The 17,138-nt window shown below is 47.0% G+C and overlaps 1 protein-coding gene across 1 annotated transcript in view; it reads right to left on the bottom strand.

The window, feature by feature from the left end:
* LOC309808023 (forkhead-associated domain-containing protein 1-like) overlaps positions 1-17,138 on the bottom strand; it is a gene marked incomplete at both ends in the record, with an annotated part of 321,911 nt that overhangs the window by 216,806 nt on the left and 87,967 nt on the right. Inside the window, 3 exons of the mRNA XM_082628037.1 lie at positions 12,969-13,131; positions 13,668-13,888; positions 14,312-14,407. Of these exons, the coding sequence (XP_082484163.1) occupies positions 12,969-13,131; positions 13,668-13,888; positions 14,312-14,407 (480 nt within the window). The remainder of the gene's footprint in view (positions 1-12,968; positions 13,132-13,667; positions 13,889-14,311; positions 14,408-17,138) is intronic.

Here is a 17,138-nt window from a genome sequence, read left to right as displayed (position 1 = left end):
TCCTGCAAGCCCCATGATGCCACCCAAAAAAACAAAACAAAACAAAAAACACCCCCCAAAAAACATGAAGAACAAAACAAACACCTCACTCTATTGCTCTTCCCTTCATCTTACCACTCCTCTAACATGCTATTTATTTAGTTTCCTTCTCTTATTTTTTGTCAGTCTCCTCACTCCCAACTCCCCCCTGCCCCCCAACTTAAGCTCCATGAGGGCAGGGATTTCTTTTCTCTTTTGTTCACTGCTGTATCACCAGTACCTAGAACAGTGCCTGAATGAACGAATGAGTGAATGAACAGGGGCAACCCTTGCCACCCGCCCACAGCCTTGCCTCCTACTCTTGAGCTGCTGAGCTGAACTGTCCTTACCCCAGGACCTAGGCTTCTGTAGCCTTGACCCTCCCCAGCCCCACCCCCATCTCCATGCTTGTCTTCAGTGTCATCAACATGAGCACAGAATGCAACCCTGCTCACTGCCAGTCAGACCCTATGGAGCCCATCCAGGCCAGCCTGGAGCCGGAGCTGCCCATGGCCCCCTGATAGGCTTGGGAGAGCATCTGTTACCATTAGTCCATCTCTCGATGAGGAAATACTAAATGGCGAACAAAACTGACATTCAGGCTCACTGGAGCAGAAATTGCCAAATCTTGATTGGATCCTGCCGCTCCCCACAGGATGCCACAGTCATCTCAAAGGGTGTGTGAAAGTCTTAAAACCCAGTTCCATGTCATCCACTTAAATTTCAAAAACAGAAACTAAAATACCCCAATAACTCATGGCTTTATCATAGCATGTCCTGGGCTGAGTGAGAGTTGTACTTTGCGATGATGGGGTGTTCAAAATACTGCACCTGGGGAATTCCCTGGTGGTCCACTGGTTAGGACTTGGTGCTTTCACTGCCGTGGCCCGAGTTCAATCCCTGGTGGGGAAATTAAGATCCCGCAAGCCACATGGCATGGCCAAAAAAAAAAAAAAGAGATTTCTAGCTTATATGGGCTCCTTGGTGATGCCTGTAATCAATCAATCTTATTGAGCTCTGGGTGGCTACCAAGGCTGTACCGTATCTCCATCAACATCAGGATACTGGTGTCTGAAAGGCCTGGGTGCAGGTCCCAGCTTTGTCATTCCCAGCTGTCCTCATAATACTGGAGCGAGTAATGTTAACTCCGGGCTTTCCACCCGCAGGGCTCTGTCCCAGTCTTTCCTGTGGATCATCTCATTTAATCCTCAGCATAACCTGGGGCAGTAGGTGTGTGTGAAACACCTGGAACAGGGAGCTCTGCAGAGAAACGCTCAAAAATGTCGTGACAGGTATTATTTCTATCACATCACTCCCACTTGAACAGGAAAATAAGGCTCAAGAGACATGGAGGTATGTGACCAAGGTGACACAGCCAGAAAAGGATTTGAATCTAGATGACTGTGATGGGAAGGTATTTTCCCCGGGGACCACAGGTGACAGGTGTCACAGCCACGAGACACCCATGCTCACCACCTGCTTTCCCTCAGCCCTGAACAATCTGGGCTTCTGGCTGTCCTGAAGTTTGGGCAGTGCCTGCAGCAAGAGGGGGAGGGATCTGAGGCCAGGAGCCGGTAGCTGGGGCTTGCCAGGGACCTCTCCTGCCACCCTCTGCGCTTCTTTCCTGCAGGACCTCTGCCCCATAAAATCTCATTGGGCCGCAGTTACCTTCCCTGGGCTGTCCTTGACTGGGAGAGCCCATCCACTGTGCCCCCTCCCCAGATCTGCTTGTTGTCACCTGCATTCCAACAAGAAATGAATGCTGGCCTCCCGCCTGGAAGAGGTAGGGAGCTTGCCCAGCCTTTAAGGGGTAAGAGAGCCAGGGAAAGAGCTGGAAAAGGAGAAAGGGAGAGTAAAAGAGAGAGAGAGCGCTCGAAGATCAGGAAGTAGCTAAGCTGTTGAGTAGGTGACAGATGGGAGAGCAAAGGGCCACTGGAGGCTCCACAGTCCATTACTAACCTGGTGCGATGGGCTAAGGAAATGCAGGTTTTTATACACACACACAGGTTCACAAAAATAAATTCAAACCACAAAATCACAGCTGGTCACTGAGGCCTTCTGCGGCTGTGCTCACCCCCTTCCCCTGTCAGAAAATGAGAAGTCACCCAGGTGTTTTCTCAGATAGAGAAAAGGCTGGTTGGGACGTTCATCTCTTGCAAATCAGAGCTCTGCCAGCGAGCTTCCCTGGTGGCGCAGTGGTTGGGAGTCTGCCTGCCAATGCAGGGGACGTGGGTTCGAGCCCTTGTCCGGGAGGATCCCACATGCCGCGGAGCAACTAGGCCCGTGAGCCACAACTACTGAGCCTGCGCGTCTGGAGCTTGTGCTCTGCAACAAGAGAGGCCGCGATAGAGAGAGGCCTGTGCACCGCGATGAAGAGTGACCCCCGCTTGCCACACCTGGAGAAAGCCCTCGCACAGAAACGAAGACACAACACAGCCAAAAATAAATAAATTAATTAATTTTTAAAAATTAAAACAAAAACAAAATACTACTCTCTCTAAAAAACAACAACACAGAAAAAAAGCTTTGCCAGGGAGGTCAGTCTGTATGTTCTGTTTGAAAACTGCAGATGAAGGGTGCTGATCCCACCTCTGATCGGCCTGGTTTCGTTTGTTTGTTTGTTTTATTCTGTCTGTACCTCACTTCTCTCACCTGTAAAATGGAGGTAATAACAGCATTGACTGGAAAGACCAAATGGGTTAATATGTGTGAAGTAGTAAACTGTGCCCGGTACCACAGACTCCTTCTGTGAATGTCCGCGTTGCTGTCTGTCTGTTTGCTTGTTTTTGTTGCTTTCTTGATGATGTGGGAGGACAGCAGCATCTCAACCCGATCACAGCCATCCTGGGGAGAGCTTTGATTTGCATCGTCTCAGTCCCAACCCAGAGCAAACTTGACCTCAGAACACTCGCATATCATCTTGCTTGTTGCCCAGGGACCTTTCTGGGTGTGGGTGTCAGAGGCAGGCTGAGCTCCCCTGATCGCTGCTAGAGGGATTCTGAGAATCCAGCTGGTCTCTGTGGGGTGGCACCTGCAGGACAACTCCATAAATTCGACTTGCAGGCATCCAGGCAAATCAACCTCCACTACTTCTTTTTTTTTGAGATTAACAATGAACCATTATGAATGAGGTGAACCAAACTAGCTAATATTTACTGAGGCTTGTTAGGTACCAGCTGCTATGCCATGCACTGTTTTATTTAATTCTTAGCCCAACCCATTTTACAGAAGCGGGCTCAGAAAAATCAAGTAACTTGCGCAGTTACAAATCTTGTAAGTGATAGGTCCAAGATTCGAACCCTGGCTGTTTGACTCCAGCATATTGTCTTTTTTGTAAACTTTTGTTTTCAAAACATAATCTACATCTCGAAAAGAGCACAACTGATAAGTGTACGCTTGAAGAATTTTCACAAAGTGTATGCACCCACCCTAACCAGAACCCAGAACAAGAAGCAGAACATCACCACCCGCCCCCGCCCCTCCGAGAAGACTCCCTGTGCTCACTTCTGGTTACCCACTCCCGCTTGTCTGACTTCCAATCATAGATTAGTTCTGCTTGTTTTTGAACTTCATGGAAATGGAATCTTACAGATTCCATTTGCTGCCTGGTTTCTTTCACTCAACTATGTGAGGTTCGACCACGTTGTCTGATGTAGCTGTGGTTCATTCATTCTCACTGCTGCATTGCTTTACACTCTGTTATCTATTCCTGCAGAACAAATTATGGCAAACTTAACGGATCCAAAAACACACACTTATGTCACAGTTTGTGTGGGTCAGGAATCCGGGCACTGCTTAGCTGGGTTCTCTGCTCATGGTCTCTCCCAGGCTGCAATGAGGGAGGTGGCCAGGGCTGGGGTCTCATCTGAGGCTCAGCTGGGGAAGGATCCTCTTTCCAGTTCATGTGGTGGTTGGCAGGATACAGTTTCCTGAGGGTTGTTAGTTAGTCTGAGGGCCTCACCTCCTTGCTGGTTGTTAGCCAGAGATCCTGCACTGTTTCTTGCCATGTGGGCCTCTCCATAAGGTGGCTTGCTTCATCAAAGCCAGTGAGAGTCCATAGAGAGAGTCTCCAGGCAAGATGGAAGTTACAAACTTCTGTAACATAATCACAGAAATGACATGCCCATCACCTTTGCAGCATCTACTGATTAGAAATAAGGTACAGTCCTGCCTACTCTCAAGGGGAGGGGACACAGAGGTGTGAACACCAGGGATAATTGGGGGCCGTTGTGTATGCCTTTTGGTCTGCACATGTGCACATATCTCTTGGGTATATATCTAGGAGTAGAATTTCTGGGTCACACATACGTCCGGCTTTACGAGATTCTGCCAAACATTTTTCCAAAGTGCAGGTACCCTCTACACTCCCTCAGCAGGCTATGAGCTTCCCAGTTAGAGCACATGCTTTCAATACACTCCTCCCCTCTCTCCTTACAGAAGGGGTGTTTGAGCTGGGGCTCTTTGGGACGACAGGTCCTAATTCTGGCACCATGTCAGAATCACTGAATTCCCGGGCCGCTTCGCCAGACATTCTGATCATTTGAGGGCTCAGATACAAACTGGAAGGTCCACTCCATGAGGCGAGGATCCCTGTACCCTTGGTGCCTGGAGCAGTACCTGGCAGCAGTGCCTGGCAGGTACCAGGGAGCTGGCACTCAATAAATGTTTTTTTGATTAAGTGAATGAGTTTAGGAAATATTGTTCAAGAGATGGGCCCCAGGGCGGGTATAAGCTGCTTAAACGGGAAGGAAACTTTGTTGTGACTGAGGCTGTGTTCATTTTTCTGGGAAGAGGGCTCAGAACCTCAACCAGGTATGTCCCCAACAAAGGTTAAAGGCCGCTGTGATTGGATACTGTCCGGCTTAGGTATTTTATCACATGAAGAAAGAATTGGTCCCGGGGTAGGTGGCATGGGAACTGTGGACAAGGTCCCATGGTCCTTAGAAGTAAAAAGCGAGACAGTGCTTGCCTGGGGTGGCTCATAAACTGACACCTTGCTTGTTTTGACCTTTGACCCATGGTAGCTCTTTTGGTACATCTAGCCACTGCCTGGCCTCCTGGGACCCTCCCTGTGTCTGTCTGTTGAACAGAAAATTCCAGAAGGCCTCGGTGCCCTGAGTTTCCATCAGGGGCAAGCCAACATGAGCCCTAGCTTTTGAAAAACCCCTTTCAATCCATAGAAAGCCTCCCAGTTTATCTGGTTTGAGATGACCTCATCCTTTGTCACCTTCTCTCTTGTTTTCTGGAGGTTGCTCAGCGTCTTGCTGCTCTCTGCATTCTTTTCTCACGTGAACAGTGCACCTATTTTGGGCATTTTGTCGTTGTTGTTTTGGGTCATTCCCGTCACACATTTTTTATATTCCTTTACAGTCAGATCAACCTCATGCCTCTCTAGACATTTCTTCTCAGGTTTCCTCTGAATCATTTCGTTCGGTCTAAATATGTCCAGTGTTTCCTCCTTCCTCACTGCCCTCCACATAGACCCTCTCTTTTCCCCGGAACAACTGTTCTTTTCTTTCGAATCCCTGACCCAAATCCTCATCTTTCACCATGTTTTCTGACTTCTCCTAAGAACTGATTGTTTTTTGAAACTTAAGCCTCAATTATCATCCCTTCTAATCTGCGTCTGAACTTGGATCACGGTCAAGAAGCAGGCGAGACAGGAACGTGGCTGGGTAATTAGGATCCTCAGCAGAAGGGCTGAGTGTTCATCGGGGGGTCAGAGGGGCCTGGGGATGGAGGGAGAGGTATCTTCTTCTGCCTCGGGTAGGGCTTAGGGTGGGGTTGTCAGGAAAGCGCTAAGAAAAAAGGACCCATTTGACTTGAGTTCTGAAGGATGAGTAGGATTTCCGGAGGTAGAGCAGGGAGAGCAGAGGATGGTCCAGGGCAGGAGCAGTGGGAATGGAGGCTAGAAGATGAGTCATCAGAGACGCTAGGGACAGGAGTACAGAAGGAGAGGGGTGGCCAGGTGCTGAGACCGCACACTGAAGGTCCATGGTCAGCCCTCAGATATGTTTGTCTGGCTTTCCCAACGTGTTAAAAGACTTTTAATTAGTTGCTGAAGGAATAGGCCTCTTTCTGTGGAGTGACAGAGAAACCTATTCAAATTGGCTTCAGCATGAATGCAAATTCACTGGTTACCAAAAATGAAAATTCTAGAGGGAACCTCTGGGTTCAGGCTCAGATGATTTCATGAGGCCTTGGCCTCTCTCCAGCTCTCAGGGATTCTTTGTACCATGTGGACCCAACCTTAGACAGAATCTCTGTATAATGGTCACAAAAAGGCGGCCGAAGCTCCAACCCTTACATCTTCTCAGCTTTAAATTCCATAGGGAAGTATAGGAGTCTTTTTCCTAAGCTTCCCCCAATGGCCTCACTGCTTCTCATTTTCTCTGGGTGGGTCACAAGCCCATTGCTGAGCCAATTATTGTGGCCCAGGAGACTGCTCTGATTGGCTGAGCTTGAGCCAACATGCCCATCCCTGCAGCCAGAGGTGGAATCAACAGCGTCTCTGAGAAACTGGACTGAGACTAGGAGAAAGGTGTTGTCCCCAAAGGAGGATCATAACGCCATAATATTTTAGAAGAGAGGTGAATTGTTATTAGGTGACGAAAACCAGATGTCTACCACAGTAGCCAACATGTACAGATCATTAACATCTGGATTTATGCCCTTTTTTGCGAAAATGGGAATATCTGGCAATACCTGGACTCTCTTCTTGTATATAGATCAACAATCTGCTGGGGTTGAGAAGAGGCTCCCTCTTTAGATACAGCCTATGTTCTGCCTGCCCAATGCACTGCTCATATTTCCTCTCTGGCTCCTGGAAGCACTTGAATTTTTATTGCCAGCATAATTTGATTCTGTAAAGAAATCTGTTTTTCCCACCAGAATGGAAGAGCCAAATGTACAGGGGTCAAATAGCTCTCCTGTGCTCCCACAAACTCCTGAGGACAAATGCCTGGCCATTTTTGATAGTCTCATTCCTTGCTCATTTTAAAAGCCTTCTTTAAAAAAATATATTGAATACATAGTGATTTTAGAATCTGTTATCTGATAATTCCAACATCTGAAGTCTTTGGGTGGGAGTGGCAGAGGGGTGGTGTCTCAATGTCTTGTTTGTTGTTTCTGCTTACTCTGGCTCATACTGACTTATTGCTTGGATGTTTAGTAATTTGACTGTGATCTCCTTCTTGATTGAACTTAATCTGTGGGAATCCTGAGGGGTCTGATTCCTGGCTGCTTTTCTCTCGGAAGTCTTTTTTGTTTGTTTCAGCTGGATGCCGGGGATGCTAATAACCTCTGAACACTGACATTTATTTCCTCAACTTGGAGTTTTCCCACTGAATACATGGAGTATAAACTTGAGCCCCAGACCCACGTGGTTACAAACCTTCAGGGTGATCATCATCATCATCAGTATTGTGGCCATTATTAGCTTTCCCCTCCAGAGCCACATTGAAAACTACAGGTTTTCATAGGCTCTCCTTTCTGAAAGTCCAGAAAAAAAATTTTTTAAGCCCTCCTCTTGCCAGGGTGTGGAGCATCTTTGAGGGTGCCAGCTTAATACAGGCATCTTAGACTTGGTTAGCTCATCTTGCAAAGGCCCAAGGCTTAATCTCCTGTTTCCTGCACTTACTAAAGGCAAATGGCTTCCTCATTTGCTTATGCTTTGGTTGTAGCTCACTCTGTTTGTGTGTGTGTCTGTATGTTCCTTTGAGATTGCCTACATAAAAATTGTTTTTTATTCTGGGATTTTGGAAACACACACAAAACTAGAGAAGCCTGCGATTAACTCCATGTATTCATCATCCAGCTTCAACATTTTCCCAGTGTTCTCTCATTCTTTTTTCTTCCTTTTTGAGTTTTTTTCTAGGTTAATTTAAAGCAAGTTGTGTCATTTCACCCATAAAGACATCCTAACTGAAAGGACTTTTTGTTCCTTTACATTATCCCTGCCTTGACATGATCACAGCTAAAAATACTTATAATCATTCCTGAATATCATCTAATATTCAGTCCATGCTCACATTTCCTTGATTCTCTCAGAGATATCTTTTTTACTTTTATCTTTGTTAGAATCAGGATCCAGACAAGGTCCACACATTACACTTGGTTGTTATGTCTCTGAAATGTCTTTAATTCTGTAACAGCAACACCCCGCCCCTGACCTTTGTTATCCCCCAGCCACTGATTTGTTGGAGAAACTGGGTCTTTTGTCCTGGAGAACATTCACATCCTGGATTTGGCTGATCACTTCTTCTTGGTTTCAGTTAACTTGTTCCTCTTTTCCCCTTGTTTCCTGTAAACAAATAGTTAGATCTAGAGGTCTGAGGAGATCAAAGTCTTTTTGTTGTCCAGACGCCTTCATAGGTGGTACTGTGTGATCCATCCTGCATCACACAGTGAGCACATAATGTCTGGTCATCCTGTTTTTAACGATATTGAGATTGAATGGTAGGTCCAGTGCTAACAGACTGAGCCATCCATTACAAAGTCCCCAACGGCTTTTTTTCCCCCAATAATTAACATTTTTAATTATTCATTATGGTAAAATATACATAATATAACATTTACCATCTTAACCATTTAAAAATATACAGTTCGGGCTTCCCTGGTGGCGCAGTGGTTGAGAGTCCGCTTGCCGATGCAGGGGACGCGTGTTCGTGCCCCGGTCCGGGAAGATGCCACATGCCGCAGAGCGGCTGGGCCCGTGAGACACGGCCGCTGAGCCTGCGCGTCCGGAGCCTGTGCTCCACAATGGGAGAGGCCACAAGAGTGAGAGGCCTGCATACCGCAAAAACAAACAAACAAACAAAACACACAAGTGGCACAGAGGAGGCCAAATCTTGAGAATACCTGGGCCCAAGGAAATCTTGGACGATAGTGAGTTAAAGAGAATAGTGAGGATAATGACGATGGTAGGAGAGCATGTATGCTTTGTGGGCCTATGTACTAAGGGTTTTGTATACAAGCTCCCATTGGGAAGGCTACGAGCTACGTGCCATTTTTATTCTCGTCTTAAAGAAGAGGGATCTGAGCTAATTAAGCAGAGGGAAGGTTAGGGGCTTTTCCTGGCTGAGACTACAAGACACAGCGGTGGTCACGCGTCCTAGCCAGGACTTGATTGGCTGGAGATTTAATTGGCAGGAGAGCTGAGCGGCTTCTCCTGCCAGAAGCAGCCGGTGCCCTTCAGCCTTTCTTCCACTTCAAGCCCTGAGAAAGGGCTTGCGTGCTTCCCAAGTGGCAACTTCTGTGCATTTAAAAATTTCCTCTTGAAAATCCCAGCCTTAGCCCTTTCACAAAAGGTATCTGGGTCCTTTCTTGGCCGTGGCCTAGTCGTATTCACCAAAGAGAAGAGCGCGTCCCATAAGAGCTGGCGGCTTTGGGAGGACCGGGGAAGGCGTCAGCTGGCAGGAAGCTCCCTGAAAGAAATAGAGGAATCCCCACCCATCCATGAGCTGCCTATTCTTCCCCCTTAGAAACGGGGCTTGTGATATGCCAGGCACTGCAGGCATTTTGCCATTTAACCCTCCTGCTGCCCCACGGAGTAGGCCCCTTGCTAACAGTTTTGGTTGCTTTTGTTGAGGAACCTGCGATACAGAGGTCAAGCCACTTACTCAGGGTCATTTGGGGCAGTGGTGGGGCTTGACCCCTATTTGTTTGACTCCAAATCTGGCCTCTGAACTCTGAGAGACACTGCCGGCTTCTCGAGTGATGTGGGAAGTGGATTCGAGTGAGCACGGCCTGGGCAGCGGTTCCCGTCCCTCTGCCACATGGACAGAGCCACAGACCCAGTTCGCTGTGAAGGCCCAGCATCTTATACCGAGTCTCATTTTCACAGCCAGAGATATTAGTGTGGAAATAGGACTTTTGATTCTTGAAAGGTCTGCTTGGTGAAGAGATGGTCAAACATTAAAACTACAAACTCCATTTTTTGGGGGGGGCGATTCTGAAGCTTAAGATGTGTAATTTCATCTCAGTGCTTCAACCTTGCCACCTCTGTGAACGGGTGAAGAGTTTCAAAGTTTTATACAGGAGGCTAAAAAACTAAGGCTCCTTGTGAAAATACTAAGTGTAAAACTTAGGAAAGAGGAATTCTACTTTCCGTTCTTTTCTGCTTAAAGACAACGAAGATATACTCCCTGGAAGGAACGGATGCCAAGACAGATGTATACAAGTGCCCTTTAGGATCCAGCAAAACTTTCAAATGTATTATTGTTTTCTTCCCGACAAACAGGGATTTCTGACGACATATTAACAACAAGCATGAAATGCAAACCTGAGTCCTGGAGTGAAACCCCCAGGAGCAATGGTGCGATGTATCCAAGGGGGCCACCCTGGTAAGGGAGACACAGAAGGAGGGGGTGTGGAAAAGTGAACATGGGCGGGGGAGGGCAGCAGGTGGGGAGGGAATCCTGTTTCTGCCACTTAGTAGCCAGGGAACGGTACCCTCTGTCAACTCAGCTTTCCCTTCTCTCTAAGGGGCTGACACTTGCCAGCATCCCTTGAGGGTTGATGGGAGAGATGAAGCATGTGCGGTGTGGAGCAGGTGCCTGTCCCTTGGTAAGTCTTTCCCCCAGTTGTGAATTCCACGAGTTTGAAAGCTTCTAGTTGTAGCTCTTCTGGGGACCCTGACACAGGTTCAGTTTGGCCATTTCAGACCCTTCTTGGCTGAGGGATGTCCAGCACCAAACAGGCTGGCATGTCCCTTGCGTTGTGTGTGAATGATGCAGCCCAGGAATAATGCATGTGAAACCTCATTATGTAAATCCTCAGGTTTTCAGTACATGACAATGGCTTTTTTGGGGCCCTTCTCTGTCCCATTCTGTGGTCTGGTGTCTCTGCTTTGGGACCTAGTCTGCCAAGCCCTGGGGGCGGGGGTGGGCACCTTGGGGAGGGGTGAGCTCTCCAGAGGGCACATCAAAGGGAAAGTCACAACTCTGTCACTGGCCCAGCTCTCCCTGGCATTGCTTGGTGTGAAAGGAAACTGTCCTCTGCCTGAGGCAGCCCCATGTCACACACAGACTAAGGCCTGTGATGTTTAATTCACAGCAGTGAGCACTGGAAACGCCGCATGCAGGCTCCCTCAGAGCAGGACGGCCACTTTTCATTTCTGGGGCTCTAAGCCAGAGAGCCTGCTGTCTGGAAACCTATTGCCTGGAAGGTTCGCAGGATGGAGGGCAGGCTTCTGCAAGGAACTATCTGACCATCACCTCCTGGTTGAGGAGAAGGGCACCCTTCTATGACCTTGGCCTCCTTAGAGCTCATGCAGGCAACAAACACGCACATGCAAATACACACACATGCAAACACACAGCACGTACTCACATGTACACAGATACACGCAAGCATGCGTGTACAAATACACAGCCCCAAGTCAGAAAGACTGGAGTACTATTCTGGCTACTCAGAAGAGCAAACCCAAATCTTTATTCTCAGAGAGCTTATTCCTCGGTGTATCCCTGGCACCTGGCAGAACAATGAAAATCACAAGCGCCGCCTTTAAAAACACTCGGGCTGTTCACTCAACTGATTGTGGTCATCATTGCAGGAGGCAGGGAAGTCAGATCATGATGCTGGACACCCTTAAGCTCAGTACAGTGCTGTGTGTCAATTATGTCTCAATAAAACTGGTAGAAAAAAGAGTTATCTGGATAGAAAGAACAAGATAAAATACACGAATTATCAAAAGTTAAAGAAATACAGACAAGCTAGACTATGAGTCTCAGAAAGCACTGTTCACAACAGCCAGGACATGGAAGCAGCCTAAATGTCGATGGAGGAGTGGATAAAGAAGATGTGGTACAAATATACAGTGGAATACTACTCAGCCATAAAAAAGAATGAGGTAATGCCATTTGCAGCAACATGGATGGACCTAGAGACTATCATACTATGTGAAGTAAGTCAGACAAAGACAAGTATCATATGATATCACTTATATGTGGAATCTAAAAAAAAATGATACAAATGAGCTTATTTACAAAACAGAAACAGACTCACAGACTTTGAAAACATACTTATGGTTACCAAAGTGGAAATGTGGTGGGGAGGGATAAATTAGGAGTTTGGGATTAACATATACACACTATTATATATAAAATATGTAATCAACAAGGACCTACTGTATAGCACAGGGAACTCTACTCAATATTCTGTAATAACTTATATGGGAAAAGAATCTGAAAAAGAATAGATATATGTGTATGTATAACTGAATCACTTTGCTGTACACCTGAAACTAACACAACACTGTAAATCAACTATACTCCAATATAAAATAAAAATTAACTTAAAAAAAAAGAAAGTTTAAAAAAATAGAGGCAAGCTAGACTATGAGTCTCAGAGAGGTTAAGCTGACATATATATATAGAATCTAAAAAAAAAAAAATGTTCTGATGAACCTAGGGGCAGGCCAGGAATAAAGACACAGATGTAGAGAATGGACTTGAGGACATGGGGAGGGGGAAGGGTAAGCTGGGACGAAGTGAGAGAGTGGCATGGACATATATACACTACCAAATGTAAAACAGATAGCTAGTGGGAAGCAGCCGCATGGCACAGGGAGAACAGCTCAGTGCTTTGCGACCATCTAGAGGGGTGGGATAAGGAGGGTGTGAGGGAGACACAAGAGGGAGGGATGTGAGGATATACGTATGCATATAGCTGATTCACTTTGTTATACAGCAGAAACGAACACCACACTGTAAAGCAATTATACTCCAATAAAGATGTTAAAAAAAAAAGCTGCCTGAAGCCACACAGTAAATGGCAGAACAAGAGTCTAAACCTAAGTCTGCCTAACGCTAAAGCTATTCTGCCACCTTCCTTTGCAATGAGCGAATGCATTCTGTGCTGCCTGGATCCCACTGAGACCTCAGTTGGCTGTTTCTAAAGGGAGCTGAGGGGCAGCCTCAGAGGCTCTGCTCCGAGCAGGGACCTCTCCCCTTCTGCTGCCTGATCGCCCTGGTGACCCTCTTCTCCTGGTGCAGCCGCTCTTCCATGTGCGCCAGGGCCTCCTTCAGCGGCGCCTTTTCTTCGGCCTCTCTGAAGATGTCCTTCAGCTTTGCCACCTGTGACTGGTACATCTGAACCGACACTTTGCTCTGCCTGAGCACACAGGAGAGACAAAGTCTCTTTTCTCCTCAGCTTTCTCACTCACCACCAATGCTCCCGACCTGGGAGATCCTCAGAACACTTCCATATATGCTTGGCTTCGCGGTTTCCTTAGAAGTTGGGGGAAGGCTGAAGATGTGGGGACTAGAGGGCAGAATAAATAGCCCATTGGCTGTGGACGTGCAGCAAGAAGGGGGCACAGGTTATGCTACCAGCCCCTCCCAATTTCCCAGAGAGGGTGGGGGAACGGATACCACTGAAAATACGATGGAATTACGAAAAGCACACACATGGTGAAACATCAGACACATTTATAAAAGGTGCACCTTATTCCTTAACAGTAGGGTACTTTACCTGCTGCTTTCTTGCCCAGAGACTTGGGTCCATCAGGCCCTGAGTCACCATCCCGCCTCCCCACTCCACACCCAGGCCTCTGTCCTCTTGTCCTGGTCCCTACGGGTCTGCAGCTGCACCGAGGTTTAGCCTGGAGAATGGAGGCCTGGGCCTTTTGCCGGGGACACGGGCCATACTTGAGCTGTTCAATGTCCTTCTCGTATCGTCTCAAAAGCTCCTCTTTCCTCTGCAGCTGGTTCTTGAGTAGGGTGATCTTATCAAACACCAGGTACAGGTCTCTTTGTCGAAGCTGGTGGACTCTCTCCCTCTCTTTTGGGGAGAGGTGTTTCATGGACACGTGACCTGACATATCTTTGATGTTCAGCATAGTCCCGAGGGTTTTGCTCATATCCAAGTACTACGAGAAAGCGTTTCACAGGTAAGAGGCCTGGCCCAAGACCGCTGGTGGCCACTTTGAGGAGGCAAACGTCTAATTCTGTTTCATTCATTTTCTGCAGTTGCAGAGAAGAAACACATGCTTTGCAAATGAGTGCATTTGGGGCTTTTAGTAGGACTTTCATTTTCCCCCGCATCCATTTACACTATGCCTTTTTGAGAATTGGGGGGAAGTGGGGAGGGGGAATGACAACAGACATAAACATTCATTCTTACTACCCAGTCTTGCAAGGAATTGGGCTCTGCAATTTCCAGCCCATGCTGGGATAGGAGATGGGTCTCGTGGAGCTACTGTAACAACTAAAATGTATGTGGAGTTGATGTTTAAACTACCTGCAGGGCACGCAGGTTTGGACAGGAGGGGACTGATGCTGGGTATACCTACCAGCTTTTCACTAAGATCTAAAGCGTCAGCCACATCCATTTTCCTTAACTTCTCAGAGACCATGATGGACCCTGGGCTGGAAAGGCCATTTTGAGGCTGAAATTAAAAAAAAGAAGAAAAACTCTCTTGGCATTCCATTATGATTTTCTACATCCAGAAGAATAACCCAAAGAATAATGGAAGAACTGGAAAGATACTAAAGAATAATTTGAGAGAGTTAATTTTTTTAACATCTTTATTGGAGCATAATTGCTTTACAATGGTGTGTTAGTTTCTGCTGTATCAAAAAGTGAATCAGCTATAGGTATGCATATATCCCCATATCCCCTGCCTCTTGCGTCTCCCTCCCACCCTCCCTATCCCACCCCTCTAGGTAGACACACAGCACCGACCTGCTCTCCCTGTGCGATGCAGCTGCTTCCCACGAGCTATCTATTTTACCTTTGGTAGCGTGTGTGTGTATATATGTCCATGCCAAGAGAGTTGGTTTTAAATCCAGTCTGACTCTGTGAACTGCTTTCTATATGACTGTGTTCCTACCACTTCAGAGCACGACTGCCTTTGAAATGATGCATCACTTATGCCATTCTTTGGCCACCGTCTCGTCTATCTTCCCTTTAGGCCAGTGGTTCTCAACCGGGGGTGACTCTGTCCACCCTACCCCCTCCAGGACATTTAGCAATGCCTGGACACATTTGTGGTTGTCATAATTGCTGCTGGCGTCTAGTGGGTAGAGGACAAGGATGCTGCTAGACACCCCACGATGCATAGGGCAGTCTCCCAAACAAAGAGTTACCTGGCTCAAAAAATCAGTACCGCTGATGTTGAGAGGACAAGCTCCAGAAAAATGGGGACCATGCGGCTTTTGCTCACTATCTCCCTCCTTGTGCCCAGCATGGCACCTGGCACCGAGTGGTGCATAGTGGGCATGTTTGTGGAATGAACGAATGAAGGTTAAGTGGAAAATAGCCTCCCTCCTTTTTATTAAAGGAATCTCATTTCTGTGCAGCAGAAACCATACCCTCACAAAATTTGGCCCAACCTTCTCCTAGTTCTGGAACCTGGTGGGTGAGCATCACTTCAGACCCTTTCCAGAGACAATGCAGATAGTGTTTGCAGCTGCATCTCCCTAAGACCCCAACCAGCCAGCTGGCTGCTGGAAGCCCAAATGACTGCATGGAATGGCCACCAGTCTGAATAGGTTACCCGATCTGAACGACTACAAATAACCATAATAAGCCTCCTTAAAAAATAAATTGGCTTTTAATGCTTGTCATGAGCATCTCTTAGCCCTAGCATTTGTTGGCACTACCCTGAAAACCTCTGAGATTAAAAACAAAACAACTAAAAAACTATAATGGCCCCCAAAGTGACTGTGATAGATAAGAGTGGACATATTTGTCTATGTATCTATGGAGATGAGAATAAAAGAGGGTATCTGAAGATGACAATAAACCGGGCAGATCTGCTGCAAAAAGAACCTGAGATGCTGCTCAGTGTCTTCAGCTACCCTGAGCTGCATCCTCTGTACCTCTCCAGACGCCCCCTCTTTTCCTGAGTGGAGGGTCACTAAGGAAGAGCCTGGGCTACAGGATCCAAGCACACAGTCCCCACCCGGTCTCTGCAGGCTAGCAGACACACCACCAGGGACACACCCCTGGTGTGTCTTCAATCATTATTCTGTGACCTTGGGTGAGGTACTTGACCTCCTGAAGCCTTAATTTTTCTTATCTGTTAAATGGGGACAATAATAGTAACTATGACACAAGGCTGCTACGATCGTTCAATGACATAAGGCATGGAGCCGGCTGAGCTCAACGCCTGGCACACAGTAAGCAGTTCACAGATGTCAGCTATTCTTCCTCCTGCTCTTTCCTTTAATTACTGCCAACCTTGGAGGATTGAGAGTTGGGAGGTTTCCTGCTCTGTGGTGTCAGTGGTGGGATGAGGGCTTGTTGCCAAGGGGAAGGTCAATCTTGGAAGCAGGACCATCAGGACGTGAGATCCAGCTGAGCTCCCCACCTGGAGACGGTCCCTCCACTCCCAACCTCAGAGAAGGAAGGTTCGATTTTATCAGGAAGACCAACACGTTTCTGAAGACTCACACCTCTAGACGTGTGAGCAAATGTCTAGAAAAATTGTAGGAGAAAATGCTGGTACAGATAGGATGGCTTTATTATGTTTTCCCAAACCTGGTTTAGACCAGCTGCCACAGCAAGCCACGCTGACCTGAGCTGTCCATTGTCATGTTTCAGTCAAACACCCGATCAAACATCCATTTAGGATACAGGGCACCTTCAACCTAACAATCAAATTACTTCTGAAAATCCTGGAAAACACAAACTATGCTCCCTAAGAAAGGAAGGTTTTCTTGGATAATACTCTTTAAATACTGTTTGACAATAATAACTATCATCTATTAAAGTGCTCGCTATGAGCTAGGCACTGGGATAAGCACTTTACATAATGATCTCCTTTAATTTTTCCATCATCATTTTACAGCTGGGAAATTGAAGTCCCAGAAAGGTTAGGAGGCTGCCCAAGGTCACAGAGCTTGCAGAGCTGGGATTAGGACACAGGTCTCTGATTCTAGAACTTGTGTCTTCTTAATCATCATGGCTCCCTTTGGCTGCCCTTTATGTGTTCATGTTTTTCAGTTTATAGCAAAAAGCAAATGTTAGGCAAGCTCATGACATACTGTTGTACATTAGCTTGTTGGATATTTTCTGCAGAATATAACATGTGATGTGAAAAGGAGGGCCCAGAGATTGACCTGGCCAGCATCAGTGCAATGCTATATCATGCTGTACATGATGGCAAGCCGCCT

The sequence above is a fragment of the Mesoplodon mirus genome (genome assembly GCF_964341445.2).
Source record: "Mesoplodon mirus genome assembly, chromosome: 7".
In the NCBI taxonomy this organism is placed as follows: domain Eukaryota; kingdom Metazoa; phylum Chordata; class Mammalia; order Artiodactyla; family Ziphiidae; genus Mesoplodon; species Mesoplodon mirus.
This window is presented reverse-complemented; position numbering and strand designations above follow the sequence as displayed.